Source organism: Ixodes scapularis, unplaced genomic scaffold (assembly GCF_016920785.2).
Source record: "Ixodes scapularis isolate PalLabHiFi unplaced genomic scaffold, ASM1692078v2 ptg000299l_1__unscaffolded, whole genome shotgun sequence".
Taxonomy (NCBI): Eukaryota; Metazoa; Arthropoda; class Arachnida; order Ixodida; family Ixodidae; genus Ixodes; species Ixodes scapularis.
Window position 1 is genome coordinate 237,144 of NW_024609953.1, and position 24,331 is coordinate 261,474.

The 24,331-nt window shown below is 45.2% G+C and overlaps 1 protein-coding gene across 1 annotated transcript in view; it reads left to right on the forward strand.

Moving 5' to 3' along the window:
• Positions 1 to 24,331, forward strand: part of LOC120849056 (protein unc-80 homolog) — a 220,567-nt gene that overhangs the window by 78,168 nt on the left and 118,068 nt on the right. Inside the window, 5 exon segments of the mRNA XM_040504832.1 lie at positions 1,033 to 1,181; positions 4,432 to 4,576; positions 7,027 to 7,198; positions 15,329 to 15,604; positions 20,262 to 20,452. Of these exon segments, the coding sequence (XP_040360766.1) occupies positions 1,033 to 1,181; positions 4,432 to 4,576; positions 7,027 to 7,198; positions 15,329 to 15,604; positions 20,262 to 20,452 (933 nt within the window).

Below are 24,331 nucleotides of genomic sequence, written 5' to 3' on the forward strand. Positions count from 1 at the left end.
TCCTTGCAGGCTTGCGTGCGCTCCGTCCGGTAGGTTTTATCAGATCGAAGGCTAGACAAAGGCTAGCTACGGTCGCATGATGTGGTCATGTCGGGCCAAGGAGGATAGAAGGGTAGGAGAGGGCATGATGTTAGCCGCGTAGCCTCCACAAGCCATGCTCCCTTGACGCCTCGCCTCTTTCTGATTTTCCTCCTTACTCTCCTCACTTATCAGCCCAACATGACCACATCACGTGACCGTAGCTAGCCTTCGTCTAGCCTTCGATCTGATAAAATCTACAAGACGGAGCGCGTACAAGCCTGCAAGGAATCCTTCTACAATCAACCATCCATCTCGCACGTGACATGTTACGCGCACCAATCGCCAGAGAGATCTGCGGTCGCGTGGGGCACAATATTGTTTAAACTTTTTATGACTAGGCTTCACCAATATTGCAACGTGTCCCCTCCTAGTACTTATAACCTCCTTGTGTTGGGCTGATAAGTGAGCAGAGTAAGGAGGAAAATGAGAAAGAGGCGAGGCATCAAGGCTACATGGCTTATGCAGGCTACACGGCTGATGTCACGCCCTCTCCTACCCTTCTATTCTCCTTGTGTGTGGTTGAGCGTCGTGTTTTCATCGTGTTTCCGGAAGTGGCCTCTTCACTGACGATGTCAGCGGCAAGAAAGTGCTCGTTTAATTCGGACTGGACGAACCCAAATATTTCGGAATATGCACGTTAGATTAGGCCCGTGCAAAATAATTGTGTGCTCAACGCTCAATGCCTTGTGTTGTAATGGTCTTATATATTTAATTGCCTCTAGAGTGGTCAAGAAATTTCACCTGAAATTGTCAGGGAAAACCTGGAAAAGTCAGGAGGGATTTTCAAATGAATAATTTGCTGGACACCCTGATAATCCACAGACTATAGCCCAAAAAATACAATACTTGCATCCATCTTGGGCCATTAGCCAACTCTTGCGGTCGACTAGAGGCAAATTGCCTCCACTGAGTCGAGAGGGGCAGGGGCCAATCTCAGCATCCTTTGTGCAGTCGCTGTACTGTGACCTGCGCCAGCTCATGAGCTACGTTCACGACAACCATGGCGGCATCTTTCGGAGAGTGGCTCTGAGCGGGATGCTGGACAGTGCAGACCGGCCCAACAAGAAGAAGAACTACGTCCCAGGCACCAGGATTGTCAGGTGCCCCTCCTTTACTTGTTCTTGTATTTCTTCATCCAGTATATTGCAAGATGGCTGTTGCTTGTAACACAGTATGTGTTTTATCAGCCGATTTTCATGCAGTTTTGTAGCATTTAACTTAAATCAAATTCCAACACCGAAAAGTGTTATGCCCATATAAAAAGTCTTGGATCCCTTGGCAGTATTTTAACTCATCATCTTGAGAGAGTGAGTCAAGTGCTTTGCCTACTAAGCTACCCAGGGTCAATGGTCAATGCATGCAAAAGCAAACTTAGTGGCACGGCGCACAAAGGCGCGGTCACGCGCTTCGCGACCTTTCTTGTCATGCTGCGCCATCTCAAGGCGTGTGTCAGAAATGAGAGTCAATCTTCAATAGATGGCGCCGTTCGGACGCCCTTCTCTTCCCTGGAAGGCCCATCGCACATTTCATGCTCAGCAGTCTTTGTTGGCGTGATCAAGCTTATATAATTGAAAAAGGTTTAAGTTCAGTTGTACCAATTAAGTTCAGCTCTACCAGTTCAGTTCCACCAGATGAAAGCATGATACATAAAAAAATATTAAGATATGCAATAGATTGGAAAAGTTCCAGGGATACCTGATTGGTGACGCCAGCTTGTCATCTTGCCTAAAGCACTGGATGAATTTGAATTTTCAATCAATCAACCAATCAATCAATCATTTTTATTTGCGTCTGTACAATAATGCAGGCACTGAAGGCATAAACAAAAAGCCGACAGATGTCGGCTTGACGATGTTCACGCCCCCTTTTTTTAGCAAACGGCAAGCAATCGAAAAAAAGAAGTCAAATACAGTAAAACCTCGTTATAACAAAACGGGATATAACAAACTAATGGATATAACAAAGCAATCATAATTCCCCTTGCTTGCTAATAGTGGGAAGAAATGGACATGGGCTATAACAAACTAATGGTTATAACGAAATAATTACGACCGCTCCTTCAACTTTGTTATAACGAGGTTTTACTGTATTCAAGAAAAGCAATTACTGTAAAAATAGTCAAACTACACGTTTAAAAGTGGGCTAAACATTACAATGTTAAGGAAAAACAAATGCACTCTATATTCTAAAACACAATTGTATGACATCAATATTCACAGAAACATGAGTTTCGAAGAATGAGATGTTAAATGTTCGATGATAATGTTATTTTCAATTCAATGATTTAGTAAAAAAGGAAGACAATGTTTTAGCATTTGAGTTCCGTAGGTGGTTCGCCTGAATAATATCTTCCATACTTCTTCGTGACGTACCTTATAAGGTCTAATATTTATTCTTAATTCTGATATGTTACTAATGTCAAGCGTCTTTTGTTTAATACTTGCTATATATTGAATGAATAAAGTGTACTCATACAGTTTGTTTAAGGATAAAACATTCAATGATTTAAGCAATGGTTTCGTGTGGGTTGATTGAGGTACATTCATTATAGCTGGAATTGCCTTCTTTTGAAGGATCGTTAGCTTGTCCAAGTTAGTTGTGGTTGATGTGCCCCAGACCAAGTGACAATAATTCAAATGTAACATGAATAAAGAATTGTAAATGAGAAGCTTAATTTTAACTGGTAAACTAAAACGAAACTTGTTGAGAATGTCGACAACACTTGAAATTGTTTTTATTGCAATTTCAATGTGGGAGTCCCATGACATGTTTTCATTAAACATTACACCTAAGGTTTTTACATTCGGGACGACTTCAGTGCTAGAGGGGCCAAGTTTAAGGTGCAAGTCAATATTTACCAATTTATTGTGTGGCTTAAAAATAATCGCTTTTGTTTTCGATGTAATAATTAGTCGAGAGTTTGGTTCGCTCCATTCATGTAAATATTCCAATGTATTGTTAGTCGTTTCTGCAAGTGTGTCGATAATGTTAGCTGAAAAAAGTAGTGTTGTGTCATCAGTGTAAATGATGAAAGTGGTTTTTGGGCTAATAATTACAATGTCGTTTATTTAAATTTTATGAACAAATACCGCCAAGCTGGTGCACGCTGGGACGCACTTGAGCCAAAAAGGCAGAGCGTCTCTGGCAACCTAGTTTGGCGTGGCGGCACAACTCCGACATCTACAGTAGACCAATAGGAGCATGCTCACAAACGGTGGCACATCACATTAATAAGAGCATGCGCATCTGGATGTGGAATGCGCCATGAGCCAAAAATGGTGACGCGTTGCCGGCATCCAGTAGGAGCACCCGCGACACGATCTAACGATGGCAGTACTTGGATAAGTCAAGATATCCAGTGCTTTACTCTTGCGAAACATGGTTACAAGAGAGTGGCTCACACTCAAACACAGATGTGTGAACCATTCTATATGTGCAGAATAAACTACTGTGTGAGAGTTCCACTTCATTTATTCCTGCCAAGAGCATTATCGGTTATTGCGCTTTGTCTGATCTTATGCTTTTGTCGCAGTCCACTCAAAAGCGTAGCAACCAGGTTCTACCCTATCTCAAACCGACAGTCTCCCCAGGCGTGCCGGCCAGAGTTTGCGTCTCTCGCATACTCTTTATGGTTCTTCTGATTTGCTGCGCCATGCAATCGGGTGGAGGGAGAAGTGCCCTCCTAGCTATGTTAACACGCTAGCTTATGAGTTGGTTTTTGTAACAAAAAACTTTGCTTCAAAAATTGACAGAAATAGGGCTGCGGCCATTGGGCAAGGCCACACTCAGTGATGCGTGACCGTGACATACCCTGTTCATGAAAAAGTTGTTTTGTTTTGTGAACGCCAGATGCCCTTTGCCAGATATAGAATATTTGAGCAACTGAAAACCAGGAATCGCCGAATTCCATCTCTTTTCATATTGTGTCTATAGTAGTACCGTTGTGTGTCTAACTGGAAAACTTTAACTGCAGTGAGTGTCGAGAAAAGGGAGCGGTTGCTTGGCTACCGCTCATTGTCGTTATGTGTTCTTCAAGATCACATTTCTTGAGAGATGTCCATTGGGGATTAGAGGACAACTTTGGAATTCTGTGCGTGTCCATTGCAAAGTCTGTTTGAGGCTTGGTGGGTTTGGCCAAAAATTTACTAGTTGTTGCAGTGAGGTCCACGTGTCTTCAAACCCACAACTGCTCATTTAATTTATCTTCTGTAAAAGTTAATTGGGGGGTCTGTTTGAGTTATGATGATTTCAGCTGAACATTGACTCGTTGCAAGAGCATGCGTATGTGCTCGAACTCACAAATGCTCGTTGAAATTACCTCGAATCAAACTGAGTTCCATGTTTCTGCAGGCACACAAAGTCTCTGGAGCACGAGGAAATGAGAGACCCTTTGTTCTCGTCGAACGTGTTCATCATCGACGAGACTGCGGTTGAAAAGAGCAGCCGAAAGTCCTTCTTCCGCAAGAGGGGTGTGAGGAAGGTGCCTAGTGCCCAGGTATTGAGCCCTGCTTCATCTGCTTTCTTTGGAATCATTGGCAGAAGTCTCATGGCTCATCGCTCAATGAGAGTAGAAGACAAGACATTAAGGGGAAAAGGAGGGGAAAGGCAAAGCGACACAGAAAGAAAAAGTTTTGCTACTATTCAATTTGTTGTGAAAATGCTCGCTTCTTTGGGGGGAGTACACAAGCACCTCGCTTACTTCATTCTTAAAAAACCTCAGCCTAGAAAATTTAGAAATATGGAAGAGTTTCCCCAAACAAATGTCTGTGTGAACAAAACTTATTATCAAGTGGAGCCACAGAAATAGCTAAATATAGTACTTTAGTGGAGGTAACATTTTTATACTATGTTTATTTTAATACACTATCACGAGTAAGCATTGATTGTTTTCTTCACTCGCATGGTACTGATTTTAGGAGTTACCACGTAAACGGGGCATATGACTTTATTTGGACAAAATATGATAGAATGACCAGTGTGAACCTCTAACGTGGGACTATCCCAGCCAAAATGGGGTTTCTGGTAACTCTACTGAATGCTAACATAACATCTACGGGCTGTTTTTGTTAAACTGGAAATATATTCCTAAAAAAAAAGTGCAATATTTTCTGGACTATAGTCCACACCCAGTGTATAATCTGAAAAAACAAATTTTGAGCAAAAAGAGAGAAAAAAAATCTTTTTGTGCATAATCTGCTGCCAGAACACGTTGAAAACGTATACTTTATTAGCACATAGAAAAGCCTGTATTGTACTGAAATCATCATTAACATACTCTCTCATTCACAAAGTTCATGACGTCTCGTTATAATGAACATTCTTGAAAAACATTATTTTATGTTATGCACCTGTATGTAGTCCGTACCGCGTAAACAACCTTAATGTGAAACATTCTTTGGCCAGGTGTTCGGCATCTCGTGAAGCACAGATAAAAGCGTGGTCGCGAGGCTCGACACTGATTGGTTGATGGGTGAGAGAGGAGGAGTGAGGTGTCAGACACTGATTGGTTAATGGGGAGGTCATTGACCAGACTGGTAGGTGAGGAGGAGCTCAACCACCTGTGCTTTTTGAGGGAGAGGAACTCGTGAGTGTGGAAGGCTCTGGAAGATTGCCAGATTTATCAGACCAATTAGCGGTAGTATTGCTTCACTATCTGATGAAGGGCTCTGTGGACATAGGCATCTGGCATCTGGAAACTCTGAGTATCTCTTAACGTTTGTAATGCTAGAACGTTTGACGTGTGCAACAGAGTCGCCTAGCAATTTGCCATATTAAAACTGTGTAGTCCGTGAAATTAAGTTAGAAAAATACGGTAGACCTGAAACCAATAATGTATTAATGCAGAATATGTTATAGGGCTGACTTCTAGCCACTTAGAGTTACACTCTCTCCTAATGGAAGAGCATCACATGATTGGTGCATCAGCATTCAGCTAGGACTCGTGTCATGACTGATCGGATACGAGAGGCTGACACTCCGTCCGTCCTGTCCAGCACTACGGCTTTGTCGTCTACGAGGTGTTGGAAGAAACAGGCTTGCACGTCCTAGCTTTCGTTAAGCCTAGAGCCATGAAATGAGCTACGCTTGTAGTATCGGCACTCCATTCTTCGATTATTTTGTGGGGACCCCCACTCTGGTGCTTAGTGCAGAGAGGACGCAATTGACAATTTGTGAAGTAGCAAATCAGCTGTTCAGTAGGTTGACCTCTTTGTGACTGTAAATAAACAACTAGTATTCTCTCTCTCAATTGGCAATAGTTACCATTTGAAGATGCGCAGCTTTCTGAGTTTGAGATGTGTTGTCAGGCAACTCAGGGAATATTGTTTTTATTCTTTTGCGGACTGTTTTCAGATTTTGAGAGGACAAAGGGAAAAGCGTTCTCTGCGATATCAGACAAAGCTTCAGGCAACTGGCGATCGTGGTTATAAACGCCAAGATTGCTGAAGTGTCATTAACTTTGAAGCTGGGGGGAAAGGCGGGAGCAGAACGCAGCAAACCCTGGGTGGTGACGTCGTCAGTCCCGAAAGAAAGAACGAGAAAGAGAGTGACAGAAGAGCACAGAAAGAAAGCAGACAGAAAGTTAAGCGTGTTCCTTTCGCTGCAGTGAGTTGAAGTTGCAGAGCACCTGTCAACTTTATTTAGTTTCATAAAATGCGCCATTCCGGCTTTTTTTGCGAAGTAAGCTAGAAAAGAACAAGGTAGAGACCTTAGAGGTGATGTTTTGCTGCTTCTTTGTGTACCTTAAGACGTCGCCACTGATACGGGCCCATCGGGACCGCCAACTGGCACCGCCGATGTCCGCATCTATGCCCCGCCGTTCCCAAGCGGCCCGAGTGCGTGGGACCTTTCCCTCTAGATTATTATGTTAGCTCTATGTCTAAGGCATAGCTTACTTAGTGGCTCTAGCTAAGCGTATACTCCCTGGGACGCCCTCTTTGCTTACAGAGCATTCTGGACGAGAAGGAGGACGTCTCTGCGTGCCCGAGCCCCCTGCCAGGGCAGACCACCCCGTCGTTTCCCCGGCAACACCGGGCCCTGTCCGCCAGGCTCAGTGTTTCGGAAGGAGACAACATTTCCCTCACCCCCAAGCACAGCAAGGGCTCAAAGTTTCCCCTGGGTGCGTCTCTTTCCTCCATGATTGCCGACAGTCTCTGGATCACGGTACGACGCCAATGGGACATAGTCTGACGCCAACCAGAGCCGTATATGGGGAGAGTTTGGTCAGTCTATGATCTCGCCGCCGTAACGCTATCCTCCCGAGTGAGCCAATCAGCACGCGGCACAGAGCGAGAGGCATGAGCTCATGCGCGTGAACTCCCGGCTGCTCCCAGCTGAGCGGCGAGGGCCGCCATTTTCGTTCATTCTCCCAGCGGAATGCGTGGGATCGGCATCTAAATCTCGATTATTTCCTTTTATATCGCTGGCTCGGGCAAGAAAATGACGTACAGTGTAGACTGCATATAACGTATGTCGCGGGAGTCGCGAAAATCCGCGCTATAAGCGGTACCGCGCTATAACCAAAACATCAATTTTTCAGGCCAAAATACATGCGTTGAGACAACTTACCTTTGTAAAAGAATTTATTTTATGTTGGATGAAAAATAAAGCTTAGTTTAAGGAAAGTCTTTATTTCACCAGACTATAGTACAGTTCTGTCGCAAGTGTGTCACACATTTTGAAAGAACTGAGCGGCTTTTGCCTGGCGCAGCCTTTTAAAGGCGTCGCGGGTTGCGGACGGACTTTGTGAGCATTCAGGATTGCTAACCCTAATCACTTTTCTCCGATGATGAAAACGCATAAAAATTCACATCCTTCATACGGTACGCGCCAGTAATACCTTCAGCTTGAGCACACGCATGAAATGCGCCAAATATGAAATCCGGGCGATGTTCGAAAACGCAAATGCTTAGAAAGCACCACTGTAGTCGAAGTAAACAAACACGACGACACAAGCGTTTCTGCCGTCTTGAGAGTGCCGCCACGACATCGCCACACGAGTAGGTGGATCTTCCCTTCTAGTACGTGCTGAGTTATCATAGCGACACACAACGAAAATTCACAGTCAAGGATAGCGCTTTTATGCGGAACGATAAGCTTCCAACTGGCTGTCTACGACGATGATCACAGCCGACGCCATGTTTGCGGATAAATTTAGAAGAAGCTAGCCTGTGACCGGCAAGCAACGCGTGCGAACACTTCTCCTCGGCCTGCAATTGGTCTGTCGTTGCGGTTGTTTTCCAACGCAGCGGAGGTACGCACGCACGTGAACGACACGTGCGTGCGTCCCTCCGTCGCTATGGCAACTGAAGCCTCTCTCTTTGCTTCTCCCCGCTTCTTTGAGCCACGCTTCGAGCAACCTCCTTGCCCCGCGAGTGTAGCTTGAGGCTAGTGCCGTTATCTAGTGTTGCACAGGGAAGCGTGCTCGCTGCGCCGGTTGGTCGGCACGGTCGGCGGGCTGTTTCAGAAACCGCACTATAACCGGTATTTCCCTTCGCGCGCCTGCATTTTAAGCGGTATGTAATTACATGGAGTTCTATGGGAGGCGAACCGGTGGTTTAAAAAAACCGCGTTATGCCCGGTCCTGCACTATAAGCGGTTACGTTGTAAGTGGTCTATACTGTACTGTTATTCCTCGGTGGGTTAAAAAGCTAATAAATGAAGATTTTTCGGCGTATGGCCACAAACTTTTATTCAGGCGAAAAAGAAAGTCGGCCCGTAGCAGACGACGCGTAGCCTCAGCAGTGTTCTTCTCCGACCAGTCTCCGACAGCGTTGCGAAAAAATGGCGGTCGTCTCTTCTCTGCTCCTTTCTTTCTCTCTCACTCCTTCGGCGCTCTCCTCCCTTTCATTTACTTTTCTCCTCTCCGGCGCCTTCGTTGCCACACCCACTGGCCAAACTCGCCCAATATACGGCTTTGACGCCAACATGATACGGTCTGACGCCAATATGACATGGTCCGACGCCAATATGACACAGTCCAATGCCGATCTGATGCATTCCAACTCCAATTTTGTTATGTAGATCTGTCCTGGGGGCTGTAAGCTCCCACTGCTGCTGAACCGCCCTCTCAGGTCTTATTGCCTCGTCATAGGCTCGGTCGAACGTGAGCGTTTTCTCTGTGGAAAGCCGTCGCTGCAGACGCTCGTCCTGCACCCTGCACACCAAGCGGTCTCTGAGCATCACATCCATCGGTGACATAGCGGACGTCTCGAAGCTCGCTGCTGCTTTCTTGACGCTCTTTCTTTCTTTTGTTTCTGTCACAAGTTGGCCGATTAAATCTTGTGTTTTTAGTTTTACGCTTGTCGATCCTTTGTCATCTGCAACAATATACACCACCACTGCCCATCAAGCATGATTGCCTTGCTGCGACCAAAAGAAGACTGCACTCTTTTATAGAGAGCAGTGAAAAGAAAACTGGACGCTCCGCTTGCTCCGCTCATCATGGTTGTGTTTCGATTCCACATACAGTTGAGCCCAATTATATCACACTCGGGTATTTCGAATTATTGTTTATATCAAACAATCCAAACATCCCCTTGAAAATCACATGTAATACTAGTATAGGTGCCTTGTCTTTTTGTATTGAACTACCATAAGGGGGACACTCGATACAGGGAACAAAGTTCGGTTGGATTGCTTGCGTTGAGGGGCTGGCGGACTGCCAAGCCAGAATACACGCGGTAAGATACGCAGCGAAAGAGCAGTTGTAAAAAAAGTTTTAAAAATAAACAAAACAAAAAAAAGTAGGAAATTGCAAAAGCAAGGGAAAGGGCACGTGCGTGCATGCGTAGGGAGAGCAGGGAGTGCTTGCTGTCAGAACATAGCCTGTGCCCTTTCCCCGAACATTGCTGATGCTGCGGGACTCCCTAGCCCCAAAATAAAATTATCAAAAAAGAAAGAAAAAAAAGGTTTTCGCAAGGCAAGTCGAGTGTGGACAACAACGGTTGTGCAATCACACTTCCAACGCTTTATCTTTGTTTACCTTTTTCTTTTGCCGTTATTGCTTTGTTGATTTTCTTTTCTTTCGCCTTTTTTGTTTGTTTGGTTCTTGCTTTTGTTTTGTTTCCTGCTTAACTTTTTTTATGACTTTCTTTTTATGAGTCGCTTTTCCATTTTTCTTTCATTAATTTAATTATTTTTGTGTTTTGTCGCTTGTGCTGGCGGTGTTTGTGGTCTCCGCCAACTATGCTCTACTGTATTTAGGGGCTCTTAATTGCTCTATTTGTTAAGCCCCTGTTTGTCGCGACCTTCGGCATTAGCAGAGACGCTAGGAAATTTCAACTCGAGCTTAATTTAACATACATCAATCTATTGATATATCGAACAATTTTACGATCCCCTTTGAATTCAATATATCCGGGTTCAACTGTAGACTCTGCCGTTAGGATCGGGTTCCATGTGTGTGGTCGCTCTAACAATCGCCGCTCCATTGGCCTGTGCTTCGCTCGTCTCCCAAGGAGTGAGACGATGCAACAAAAAGACAGCGAATGGTTTACTGTACTTCCCAGTTGCTTGTCCTCGAGAGGCGGTAGTCCGGGCCCGCCGATCCTGGTTGTTGCCCGTCGTTCAGAGCTCACAGTCGGAGTCCGCGCCGGCAGATCGGCTTTCCCATGCCAGCACTGCATAGGCTAGCTGTTCCAAGCCATCAAAGCCCGATCTTGCTTCGGAACGACTCTGAAATCATCACGGCCTGGGCCCGTATGGCCAGGGCTTGCCGTTCCCGCCGGTCCTGATCCGAACCTCGCTGGTAGACCGCTCCAGGGATCGCCATGGGCCAGACCGGCTGCGTCGTTCCTGCCCGGCCCCAGCCTCGTGCAGCACGCCCTGTCATGCACTAGCTCTTGCGTCTTCGGCCGACCGCTTCTCACGTGCGCTCTGCTTTTTTGTCGTCCACCCTCGTCTCCCACACATGTTGTTGTTGCTTAAAATAGTATAAAGTGCATTGCAGGCGATTTAAACCACAACGGTATGAGAAAAGGCACACACTGACAATATATGAAACTCTGTTAGGTTTTATAAAATATAAATGATAGAAACAACGCAGAAAAAACAGGAACATGTCGCCAGCTTAGGCTTTTCACATAGCTTACCAGCGGATAGCGCCAACAATCTGTTAACATAGATGGAATTAGGAGGGCATGTCGGTTAAACACCTTGGCATGTGAATGCCAAACGAGACAAGGGACACACAAAAACAAGTCAGACACTGACAGTGTTCCTGTTTGCGATGCTGTCCCTGTCTGACGTGTTTTTGTGTGTCCCTTGTCTCCTTTTGCATTTGCATACCAAGACAATTTGTTTACGTTCGTTGATGTTGCATTTGCAATGAGCAGTCGTCAAATGTGACGTGTGGTGTGCTGTTGCATTTGCAACAGCACACCACACGTCACATTTGACGATCACGTAAATACTGGCAATAATAATCGCTGGAGAATGGGAACCATGGGGACGAAGGACAAACACAATTCTCCAAACACAGCTAGGTGACTGGTGCGCGACCGAAAAAATCTGCCTGGTCCTGGTATCGAACCAGGGACCTCTCCATTTCCAGTGGAGGGGTCCCTGAACTATAATAATTCCTTCTCCAGGGATTATTATCGTCATTCTTGTCCAGCTTGCTTGGACCTTTGCAGTAATTGCATTATCAATGTAAATACTGTATTCTCTTATTTTCAATCATTTCGCCTTCATGATGTTTGCGATTTTCATGTCGTGTTAAATTTCGCAGAACCCATTTGTCGGGGCAAGTAGTGCCCCGTGCACAGCGAGTGAAAAGGCTGCGAGCCGATCGTCGTGCGAAGGTCGGGGCCTACAAGAACGCCTCCCTAATATTCTCACCCCATTGGTGGCCATAGCTTCCAGTCTCTTGCCGTCTTCCATGCCAAACCTGTGGAAGCTGTTGTGAAAAAAAAAAAGGACGTTCACAATTCCCTGTAGTGCTGAATTAGAGCGCAGCTCTTGAGGAGGAGGGTGTGCCCCTCTTCCTCCTCTCCTTCTCTCCTCCTGCCTTCCTCCTCATCCCTTCCTCCTTATGTCACTTGTGACGTTTGTGAAGGTCACTGTGAAGGGCGTGACCTTCGTCGTGACCTTTGTAACATCATTTGTGACCTTCGTGATAGCCTCTTGAAGGTCGTGACCTTTGTGACCTTACTCGCGACGGCCTTGTGAAGATCACTGAAGGTCATGACCTTCACGAGTGACCTCCGTGACGTCACGAGTGACCTTTTTGACGTCACTCGTGATCCTCGTGACGTCACGTGTAATGTCATTATGATAAAAGTCCCATAACGCAATGTGCGGTAGCGCTGACGGCGACATCGCTCAAGCCAGAAACGGGTGCCTAAGAGCTGCGCTCTAAAAGTCTAGCCACAGATGGCCCCGGTACAAAGCCTGGAAGGTACGGAGTCTGGAATGCGTCTCCGACTGGTGTGTCTCGGATGTCCATCTCATAACCTCGTACAAGGATCGTGTTGTCGCCAGCCAAGATCCTTGCGGTGTCACATCAGTGGTGGTGGATGTGGCAGACGGCCGTTCTGCCACAGTTTGCTCTGCATCTTGACAGTCCACGCAAACTTTAACTGTAGGATTTGGGACGTCGCAACTACCGCATTACCGAAAGGCACGCAAACAACACTCGGAGCCGAGAGGAACTTGGAGTGCCATTTTTTATGGCGCTGATACTCCGAACTTGGTCTCGTATCTTTTACATGCGCGTTCCCAATTGTGCGCTTCCTTGTACAGCAGTGACGACGGTGACACTTACGTTTGTTTGCAGAGGTGGAACGGCTGCGCCATTTGCACCATTTTGCGCCAGGCGCATTTGTCTGCGCCATCCTGCGCCATGTTGCGGAAACTGCGCCACAACCAATTCCTCGCGCCATTATGCACCAAATCGCAAAACGTGCGCCAAAAAAATTGTATTTTTTCTTTGTTTCGGTTTCTATCGACTCGGTTGGCAAGAATGAGCGCGTCTAGCTTGGTCGGCCTTGCAATCCTTTGTTCTGTTTATTCTCCCTGCGTATCTCGAGTCGGAAGCGTGCGAAACAATTTGGGGGTCGGATTCCTAGCGCTACAGCACCTGCGACTGGATTGTTATTCTTCAACCATCGGTGGTTCAGCAAGTCGGCAGAGGTGAGGTCGAGTCGTTCAGCGTCAGATCGCCTGAGGCTCTGCGGCCGGGGATCCGGACGTCAGCCAGTTGAAAACAAATGAGCAAAATATTCCTTTTAGTACTTCATCGTTAGAAGTTGGAACCGCATTCCCGCAAGATAAATCGTGATTTGATAGAACTGAAACGCGGTCCAAACGGAAACCTTGCCGGCCAGCAGCTCTCACGCGAGCGGTAGATCTGCTCGGTGTACTTTAACCTTGCTCCTGCTTATCGCTTCGAATACAATAACTCCGTTAATCGTAGTCTGCTGCTTCAATATTGAGTACCACAATAAGATAAACTCGAAATTTGTTACCCTGTTCCTCCACGCAACTGCACGTCCGTTGCTTGCGCACGTCACGTGGTTCGCGCATATGATTACTATGTCGAGCACGTGTGGGTTGTGCGATAAGCAGTGCTTGTTCGCATTTTGAGCAGCTGTAAGCCACTCAGAAAATATGAAGGATACTATCTTCAGAAACATATTGTACTTGCTTTTTGATTCTCATTAAGGCTCACAAAGTTTCAAGTTTTCGCATCTGTTACACTGTTATCCCATCTATCTAGGTCTCTAAACACTCATGTTCATCTGTGCTGCTAAGCACAATTGAAATAGCTCCCGTGCTTGTCTAAGACACAAGCTGAAGTGCAATGAAAGCTGATCTGAGCTGCTCCTAGCCTGCTCCAGAACGTAGTTTTAGCTGCTCCCAACCTGCTCCAAAACAGCTGTTTCAGCTGCTCCCGTGGCTGCTCCCAAGTATATTTCATGAGTTCCACCCCTGGTTTGGGATTTTTGCCAGCATTTTTATGACCGACTGCCAGAATTGCGATGTCAGACACAGCGCGACACGATGGCTTTTGTGACGTCATCCATTGATGCTTCGGGACCACTTTTCAGGTGCAGGTGGGACAGGACACCGAGCGTTCTGGTCGTAGATGCGTTCCTGGCATTGTGCCCACGGTGTGAGGTTTTGACTTTGGCAGTGATATGATTGCTGCGCGAAAGTGCTTGCCCTTTTACTGCAGAGAAGCGAAAACCGCAGAGTAAGCATTGCGATTTTGCGTGTCTTGCTTCGCCACAGTGCACACTTGTGCTAAGGGGAAATCACTCCTCCAGATTGAGACGTGACACAATTCCTGGAAACAACTTCGGCTCGTATATATGATAGACTACGATATCCTGGCGGTACCTTTTTCCAAATCGAGATTTAGCTAGGATACTTCGGTATTGCAAGAACATTATATGCATTCTTTCATATGTTTATCTATTTATGCCAACTTATTTGTTTAGCTATCACTTTTATATACACGTTTGCAAGTCCGGTCTCAAAGTGCCGCCATCTTGCGCAGTGGGGTGCGCTTGGGCGCGGCCATAATCTAATTATGACGCCTTAGCAGGGCTTCATAATTGGATTAGGACGCGTCCAAGCGCACCCCAGCCAAGCAAGATGGCAGTGCCCTGGAACCGGACTTGCAAGCGTGTATAGATGGGAGTAAATTAGAACTAAGTTGGCAGGAGCAGTGGATGGGAGCTCGGGAGCAACCTTAATGAGTTCGGCGGTATTGTTTTTAAGTTTCGTTTGCATGCCGTCTTTGTTATGAAGTTCTACACATAAAATGTAATTGACGTTCATAATCAAATGACAAGTGCTTTGTTTTTATCTGAAATATAAATTGCTGTTTTATTACAACCTTTAGAACTTGAAGAAACCATTAATTTATGGGCCTAATATTATTGTATTATTTCAGTGGGATTCAGTACCTAAAAAAAAAACACTCGCGGCGGTTCGTGCTGTCCTTCATCTCCCCCTCTAATGCTTCTCCACACAACTAAACGCTAGTTCTGTGTTTGAGGGACTCACTCCTGTTGCACAATTGATTCTAACAAAGAGTTGCACGTAAGTGAGAAGTGGATGAAGACATTGCCTTTTAGTTGGACATTAATCTTAACATAATGTCTGCATTGGTACTAATAACAGTGATGCTACAAAAGTTATTCGTGCTGCTCCCAAATTGACTTTTGACTGCTTCAAGAGCTGCTCCAAAATGACTCGGGACTAATCACATCACTGCTTTGGGCACCCCTCTCTCTTGCAGTGGGGTGGCTGCGGGGGGATCGCAGGACGGACACGGGGGAGGAGGAGGCGTCCTCCCCTGGAGGCCTTCCGGCCGACAGTTCACCCGGCGCCGTGGACCGGGTGCCCCGGCGCTCGAGCGCCCTGAACCGGGGCATGCCGGCCAAGCCTCCGCCCAAGTCGGCCAGTCACATGAGCCTGACCCTGCTGCGGGCACGCAGGCGCATGGAGGACCAGCTCTGCAAGCTCGGCTTCGGGCGCAGCAAGAGCAAGCACGGCAGCTTCGAGGAGCCCCCAGGTCAGGGTCGCCCCTTTTTGAATTGCGAGAGTATGCGACACTCTCTTTCTCGGCCTCTGGAACCTGTTCGTCGTAGCGATTATGGCGGACCTCGTTCATTCGCACTCAGAAGGACACGTTGGTTCTGTTTGAACTATGAAAATTGAAAACACTGCACAAAAGTGTGCTGTGATTGACGGCGGTAGCTGCTGCGTCGTGGAAGGGCACCTTGAAGAAGATTCGTCTTCATTCAGTGTCCTGTACAATGTTTGCAATGAGTTCCTTTGCTTTCAGTGGAATTGATGTAGGAGATGTGTGCTTTGGTGGAACGATTGTGTGAGATGTGTGTCGGAGAGGGCCATAGAGACATGCTTTTTGTTTTTGGCTGAAAAACTCTTTCAAAACGAGGATGCCCTTGACTGCACCTGCAGTGGAAGAAGTGGAAGTATGTACGCGAGTTGTTTTGTAGAGGCGCGGAGAGCACGCCAGAACGGAATCTGGGTGTTGGCAGTGGGGAGGCGAGGGAGTGTGTCTGCACAGCGCAACCACGTGGGTATTTCGCAATCAGCTGCTGGAGAGCTACCGCTGTAAAAGAATTGGCTCCAGCACGTCGGAAGAGTGAGTTGTACAGAGGAAACACTGACGCAAGTATGTAAATACGCAAAATACCCAGCAAGCACTTATTCAAAATTTGGAGATAGTCTCGGTAAAAATAGGGCTCTGTTTCCACAGTGCTTTAATGCAGACTACATGGAAAGGCAATATACCAATACTTCTTTTTTATTAAAGGTTGATGCCACTTATTAAGGGGGGACACTACTTTGAATTGCACCTTTTTTTAAAAAAATCCATATTCAGAACTGCAAAGTTTTTGGCTGTATGGATAACAAGGAACACTCTCACGAAGTCTTGTCAATGTGCACTGACAAACCATGTCAAAAATAATTATTCTTTATATGTTGGTGAGGCGTGCTGCACTGCGTAGCACTTGTCATTCACAAGTGAAAATAGCTGAAAGCAATGTCAGTATATCAGAAGAAGTTTGAAGAAGACATCACCTACACTGCTGGAAAGAATTTCTGACATTTAAGACGCAAAAATAAATTTTTAAAACGTTGTCATGAAACTTCAAGTGCATTTATCTCAGCTTCACTTTTTAGTGTCAAATATCAATTCATGGAAGCTATCATTTCATAATCGAATTATTTGTGCAGATATATTCTGGTTTTTCTATATTGAAATTTTCTAGAGAACATGACTGTGAACTTACTTTCTGCATTTTTATGCTCTTTTGTTATGAAAAGTTTTTATTTCTTTTAAATCAAATGTACACACAAAAAAACTTTTCTATATTTTTTTGTGAATAAATTTTATAATTTTTGAAATTTCTTTTCATAGTCGTCTGAAGCAAGTATTCTGCTGTATGTTCCAGCAAAAAAACTGGCCATTTTCATTACCCTTTCTCAAAGATAGCTTTCCTCAGCAGATACACTTTTTTACTATCAATTTTTATGTAACTCATCGTGGGATAAATTTATAGGGTTGCAAATTTCTACAGCATCCTTGTCCAGTTCTATGAGTACACCCTGCAAATTTCATGCAAATAAGACAAGTGGTTTAAAAGTTAGCCTTCCGGAGTAGGTTTCCCCTTAAATTGAGACAAACCTTTAGTGGCTAACCAAGCTAGAGGTGTGCATGGGCTGATATTTAGCAGTCTTGGGTAGTAACGCGTTACTAGTAACGCGTTACTGTAACTTCGTTACTTTTTTGGTAACTTGTAACTGTAACGAGTTACTTTTTAAAAAGTGTAACTTGTAACTGTAGTTCTATTACTTTTTTCTGGGGTAACGATGAAAGTAACGACGTTACTTTTGTCGTTACTTTGCAATGTTTTATGAATAATATATTACTGAACAAGGGGTACAATTTAGCCATTCTTCGCGCTTTCCAAATTGTCTGTTCCGACATTTCGAGTGTCAATTTTTTCTTTTTCTTTTTTCCATGTTCTTTCTCGCCAGTTACGACCCGAATATAGCCACGTGTAGACTTGGTGAAAAAAAAAATCTAGTTATCTTTAGTATGTCCATGTACTTTGTGACTGAACACTTGCATCTTAGTACCTTGAAGAACTATCTTTTTTGTGGTTTTTCTTTTTTCTGTGCAAACGCTTTTTAATCGGGTGAATCAAACGTGAAACAACAATACACGTGGAGGGCACTGCGAATGTTTCGTATTTTGATTAGCGCCACCACAACGCACTGCGCTTGTTTCGTATTTTGATTTGCGCCACTACTCCATGGTAGTGTCAACAGTCGAGGCAAAATTTACTGCCGTTTGCGCGGGGTTTGTTTCTGGCTTGCCGGGTACGAACTGAAATATGTCCAGGGACTCATGAACCCAGCGCAACCGTCAACGAGCCAGCAATGTGCTAGTGCTACCAAGGATATGAATGTTGATAAGAACAAAGAAGAACTACCATGGCCGGCGTACAGGGAGTATTTTGCTGTGGTGGAGGTGGTTACTAACAACTTGACCGCAGAAAATGACACTCTGTTGCCTCAACGCCTACCCGGCAATCAAAAACCTGTTCCGGCGAAACAACACAGCAATCCCATCCAGCGCGTTAGACGAGCGCCTGTTCAACAAGGGCAGGGACGTGTTCGTTATCAAACGAGGGAAACTTTTAGACACTAATTTCGAGAAGCAACTGCTGCTAAGTTACAATATGAAGAAAAAAGTACACTTTACAATTTTATGCAAATAAACTTGGTGAAAAGCGTTTTTCAGTTTTTCTTAAATTTTTTTGTGTTACAAAAAAGTAACTGAAAAGTAACGTCATTACTTTTTAAAAGTAACTGTAACTGTAACGAGTTACTTTTTTGTTGCGGTAACTGTAACGGTAACTTCGCTACTTTTTTCTGAAAGTAACTGTAACTGTAACGAATTACTTTTTAAAAGTAACTTACCCAAGACTGATATTTAGGAGCCCGGCCCAGCCCTGCCCGCTGTCTCTTGGGCCATATAAATAGCTCACAAATTGCGTGGCAGCATGTGTGGCAGCTCGCTTACCACTGCCATACATGTCGACTATGGTGCCCAATAGTCACTGGAATAAGTATAATTTTTTTTTTGTTGTTGCTATTATTAGTTGGATCAATCTGCAGGCCTAGGCAGCTCGCTAAGAAAAATAAATCACCCCCATTGCCTTTTTCACGTCCAAACGTGTATAGAAAAATACAGAAAAATAAAAATGACAAGCAACACTAAACAAAACTATATGCCAAAGTTGCAAAGGAAGGGAAACGTAGCAACGGGTTCGGACAATTGACGGGCAAAGTTTTAAGTTGCCCAATCCCGCTGTGCACAACTTGAAAGCAAAAGAAAAAAAAAGATTTAAAAAATTGACTGCCGTTTCTGCGGTGGTCTGTGAGAAGTTGTTTAGGAAAAGCACCCTTGAGGGGAACCGTTTCACCAACATTGTGAATGCACACACTCGTATGTACACATGGTGTACACCTGCAAGGGTGTACATTGTATGGCCGCATGTGTGCATGTTGATGGGAAGATGCCACTGTCCGATGGCGGTGCCGCGGGTGCCAAAAATGAACGCCGCAATGCTGGTGCTCTTGATGTGTGTGCATTCAGTGCACACACACACACACACCAAACTGTAAAAACACATAGTCTTGTCTGGCCTTGTGTAGCAACCATCCGAGCTCTCTGGACCCCTCGAGAACGGCCCAGCACTCTTGTTAGTCGCTGCTTCTCTGTAGCACCGACAATCTGGCTTTACTCATTCACCCTAATGCAGGAAAATGATTGATAACTGACTTACGTACAAACTAAGGAACATGCAGATCCATCGATTAATAACCAATCCACCAAATATTTAGAATTCCTCAATTAGCCAAAAGCATGAATTCTCTCACTTTGAATGAACAATCTTCTATTTTAGCCTAATACGTTGCTTTAGACTCAGAAACCTGATTCAAATATGTAATTCTTGTCTTTATAGCTGTTTTTCTTGTTAATATTAGATGAAGTGAGTTCTCTTCATTCCGATATTACTATTCCTGAGTATACTTTCGAAGGAAACATCACGTCGGAACAAGTGTGTCCAGGCAGAAAGCTGCCAAGTGTTGAGACACATACCTCTAAACAGACGGTTTAAAGGTATCTTTCCAAACAGACAGTTTGGGCACTATTGCATACAGTTTGGGCACTCTTGCCGATAATTTGGTCCTCCTGGCGGGCAGTTTGGGCATCTGTTGTAGACAGTTAGACCTTTGCAGACTGTTTGGGCCCACTTGTAGACAGTTTGATCTTCTTGCAGACTGTTTGGGCCCACTTGTAGACAGTTTGATTACCCTTGGAAACAGTTTGGGCACTCTTGCAGACAGTTTGAACTTTTCTAGCAAGTGGTTTGGACCCTCTTGAAGGCAGTTTAGATCCCCCTTAGAGACAGTTTGGGCACTCTTTGAAGACTGTTTGAACCTCCCTGGCAGGTGAAGTTGCCTTACTTGTAGACAGTTTAGTTCCACCTTGCAGACAGTTTGGGCCCTCTTGCACACAGTTTGAACTACCCTTGCAGACAGTCTGGACCGACCTTGCAGACAGTTTGAACCTTCTTCTAGACAGTTGAGACACCCCTTGCAGATGGTTTGGACCTGCCTTGCAGACCTGAGCCGCCGCAACTCGTTCGACCTGGACCCGGCCCAGCGGGAGGGGGAGATGCTGATGCTGAAGGAGAGCAAGCTGGTGAACATGCAGCTGGTGCAGGACGGCATGCTGCGCTTCGCCTTCCTCCAGGAGGTCTGCCAGCCGGGCACCGTGCCAGATGCCCCGCTGCTGGCCGCAGCCCTCGACCTGGTAAGTGCGCCTCCCCCCCGCGACCCCCCACCCAGTGGCACCACTCTCTGTCATTTCTGGCGGCACTGCTAAGCATAGACAAACTTTTATTATTGCCCGGATGCAGGTGATGCAACAAATTCTTTTTTATTTGCAGTTCAGAATGCAAGCGAGATGAGGCTCAAGGGGGACGTGGGTTTTAAACTTTGAAGCAGCCAAAAACATTTTAAGTTAGCAAACCTAATTTTTTTTTGTAATCCTTTAATTTTATAGCATGGGTAGTAGTACCCTCAGGTTTCCCCAAACTCCCAAATCTTCTCAACATTGCTTGCCCCGTAATGAAGTGGGTTTCCTGTTTAAGCACTATTTTACAGTCTTAACGGTTAACTGTGTTCGAAACACTCCCTGCGCTTGCATGGTCTGTAGGCTTCTGCACTGCAATATTGTGTCAGTGCTGAGACTGAGAGGGGTTCCTTGGCTTTCAATCAAGATGAATAGAGGTTTTCCGAGAGGGGAAGGTTTGAGAACTCTTGCTTTGTAGCATAATAAACCAAGCAGTAAAATATGAAATAAATGTTAGGGCTCAAACAAGCTGATGTACATTAAACATGATTAAAAAAAAACGAGACAGCAGGTAACAACACAAACAATTAAAAGACACACACACTCAAAATATTTTTACTTGACTGGGTTTCAAAGTAAAACAAAAGGACCATTAAAGCAGTACTTTTATTGATATTCAGAACTATGTTACATAGGCAAACTGTGATAATGTAACTAGAACAGAACATAACAAATCTTTCACGCCCTACTACTTTAACACAAACTCGTTTAGGAATTCTTTCTTTGCGAAACATATTGACAAATGGAACTGTCTTGTGGTGACCGCTGTATATAGTGCAACTGTGTCTGCTTTTCTTGATACTACTTCTAAAGGGGCACTCAAGTAAGTGCAGAAGCTTGTTTTTGATGGCATATTGTTTGTTGGGTTTTATAGTCAATAAAAATGACTAGTAGTTTTAGATGGCAAGATGTCCTAGGAAACCCACAGCAATAGAAATACACAGGCCCTATTTTGTCTTGGGGGAACCATCCCCGGGTCCCCACCACCTCCATAAAATTTGACCAATGAAAATAGTTAATTGCACGGAGATTTCGAACCTTACTATTATTGCTTTTTTTAGGTGTAAAGTGCATTATATCTTGACAAAAGCATCAACTCTTTAGGAGACATAATGCAGTAATTATTGTTTGAAAACGCCGTCTGACGGCACCCTCTGGTGTCTGCTCCAAAATGCAGGAAGAGGGGCTTGTCGCAATCTTGGATTGGATTTTTATAGTGAAATTGGTCGCCCATGAGTGTAATTACAAATTTTTTAGGATGCTTCAGCCCGTAGATTGAGTTATCACCATCAATAGATCATCTCAAAATCCACTTTGGTGCCCTATTAATACTTGAGGGTGCTTTTGCTTTTGGCATGCCTATCCACCTGTTTTGCGTTCACAGCTGGCAGTATGTTTGAGATAAATAAAAATAAAAAGGGGTGCCTCTTTGGCATTCTTCAAAGGCATTCTAAATGCATAGCATATTCCTTTTGTGGGCAGAGTAAACAGGAGACTGAAGGCCACATTGCAAGAGATTTGTGTCCCGATTAAGCCGTCAGTGTCGTTTGACGTCACGTCGCGTGGCGTCAAACGACCCTGATGGTGTCACAGTGTCGCATGACATCGTAGTGTCAAGCATGTCACAATGTCACGTCGTAGCGTCACACTGTCCCATGGCATCATGGTGTCAAGCATGTCACAATGTCAAGTGACCTCGCAATGTCACGTCGTAGCGTCACTGTCACATAGCATTGTGGTGTCAAGCATGCCACAATGTCAAGTGACTTCACAATGTCTCGTTGTAGCGTCACCGTGTCACACAGCATTGTGGTGTCAAGCATGTCACAATGTCAAGTGACCTCACAATGTCACGTCGTAGCGTCACAGTGTCACATGGCATTGTGGTGTCAAGCATGCGTCTCAATGTCAAGTGAATTCACAATGTCACGTCGTAGCATCACACTGCCCCATGGCATCGTGGTGTCAAGCATGTCGCAATATCAAGTGACTTCACAATGTCACGTCGTAGCATCACCGTGTCACGTAGCATTGTGGTGTCAAGCATGTCACAATGTCAAGTGACTTCACAATGTCACGTCGTAGCGTCACACTGTCCCATGGCATCGTGGTGTCAAGCATGTCACAATGTCAAGAGACCTCGCAATGTCACGTCGTAGCGTCACTGTCCCATGGCATCATGGTGTCAAGCATGTCACAATGTCAAGTGACTTCACAATGTCACGTCGTAGCGTCACCGTGTCACATAGCATTGTGGTGTCAAGCATGTCACAATGTCAAGTGACTTCACAATGTCACGTCGTAGCATCACCGTGTCATATAGCATTGTGGTGTCAAGCATGTCACAATGTCAAGTGACTTCACAATGTCACGTCGTAGCGTCACAGTGTCACATGGCATTGTGGTGTCAAGCATGTCACAATGTCAAGTGACTTCACAATGTCACGTCGTAGCGTCACACTTCCCATGGCATCGTGGTGTCAAGCATGTCACGTCAAGTGACTTCACAATGTCACGTCGTAGCGTCACAGTGTCACATGGCATTGTGGTGTCAAGCATGTCGCTATGTCAAATGAATTCACAATGTCACTTCATAGCGTCACAGTGTCACATGACACGTGATGTCACATGACCTGGTGATATGCGGCGTCACAGAGGACCCATACACCTTTACAGCTGCAGTCTTGAGTGATGTGACTTGGAGTGCACATCCCTGACTTCAAAAGTGCACCTCATTGTTGCTCGACGTTGCCAGGTTTTCTCGTTAGTGAGCAGCCGGCATAGAGGCAATCTCGGACACTGCTAGCTAGCGGTTAAGTAGCTGCTCTTTTATGTTGTATGGCGAATGTTCTTTCTTGAGGCCCTTGAAAAAATATTGTACCATCTTGGGGAACACCGCCAAACAAATGTAGGCTATTTTTACGGCGGAGCTGTGAAGGGCTGGTTTTCCCAGGATTATGTCCGTCAGCAAACAAATGATGACAAAGAACTCTGGACAGCTACCGCCATCTATAAGTGACGGCGGCAACCAAACAACTGGCTTGTTAGTTGTCTGGTTGCAGCCGTTGCTCATAGATGGCGGCAACCTTTCGAGCCTTTCCACTGCTTGCCAACTTGCGGCCTGCCATTACATCATTCCCACCATGTACAGCTTCGCTGGTCTTCCTTCTTCACCAGAATGGAAAGGCTGAAAGTTTTTTTGGTGAGTGCGTACGCTTCAGAACAAATACAACTGGAATATTTGTTTCAATTTACGCGGATGTTTCACATCGCCAAATCACATCGCCGCGTCAGTCGACAAAGTTCTTAGTTGTTGAAAATATTTGACCCCACTGGATAGCTGAAAGACTTGGGTGTTCCCCGCTCACAACATGAAATTCAATAAACAAGTCTCAGCCTTCAAACAACATATTGTACGTACCCCACGGTGCTCCATAATTTCAACAAGGTTGATTTGAGAAAGATTTCAAATAACACAACACATCCAATCCACATTGTCAACGACAGTCATTTTACGATGGTGGGACAGAATTTTTACTTGTTTTGGGGCATTTTGGAGAGAGCTTAGTTTTTTCACAGCACCAAAGCAAAGGAATGAACACGTCTGTTTCGTTCCCCTCCACAACCCGATTAGCTGTTTTTGGCAAAAACCGAGAAGGCTCCCGTGATTATCTTAGACGAGGTAATTCTCGAAGAATGTTGAAAGGCCCATGTCCTGGGTCGTTTGACTTTCTTCTCCGCGTTTGTCTCCCGCGAAGGCCGAGCAGAAATCTTTGA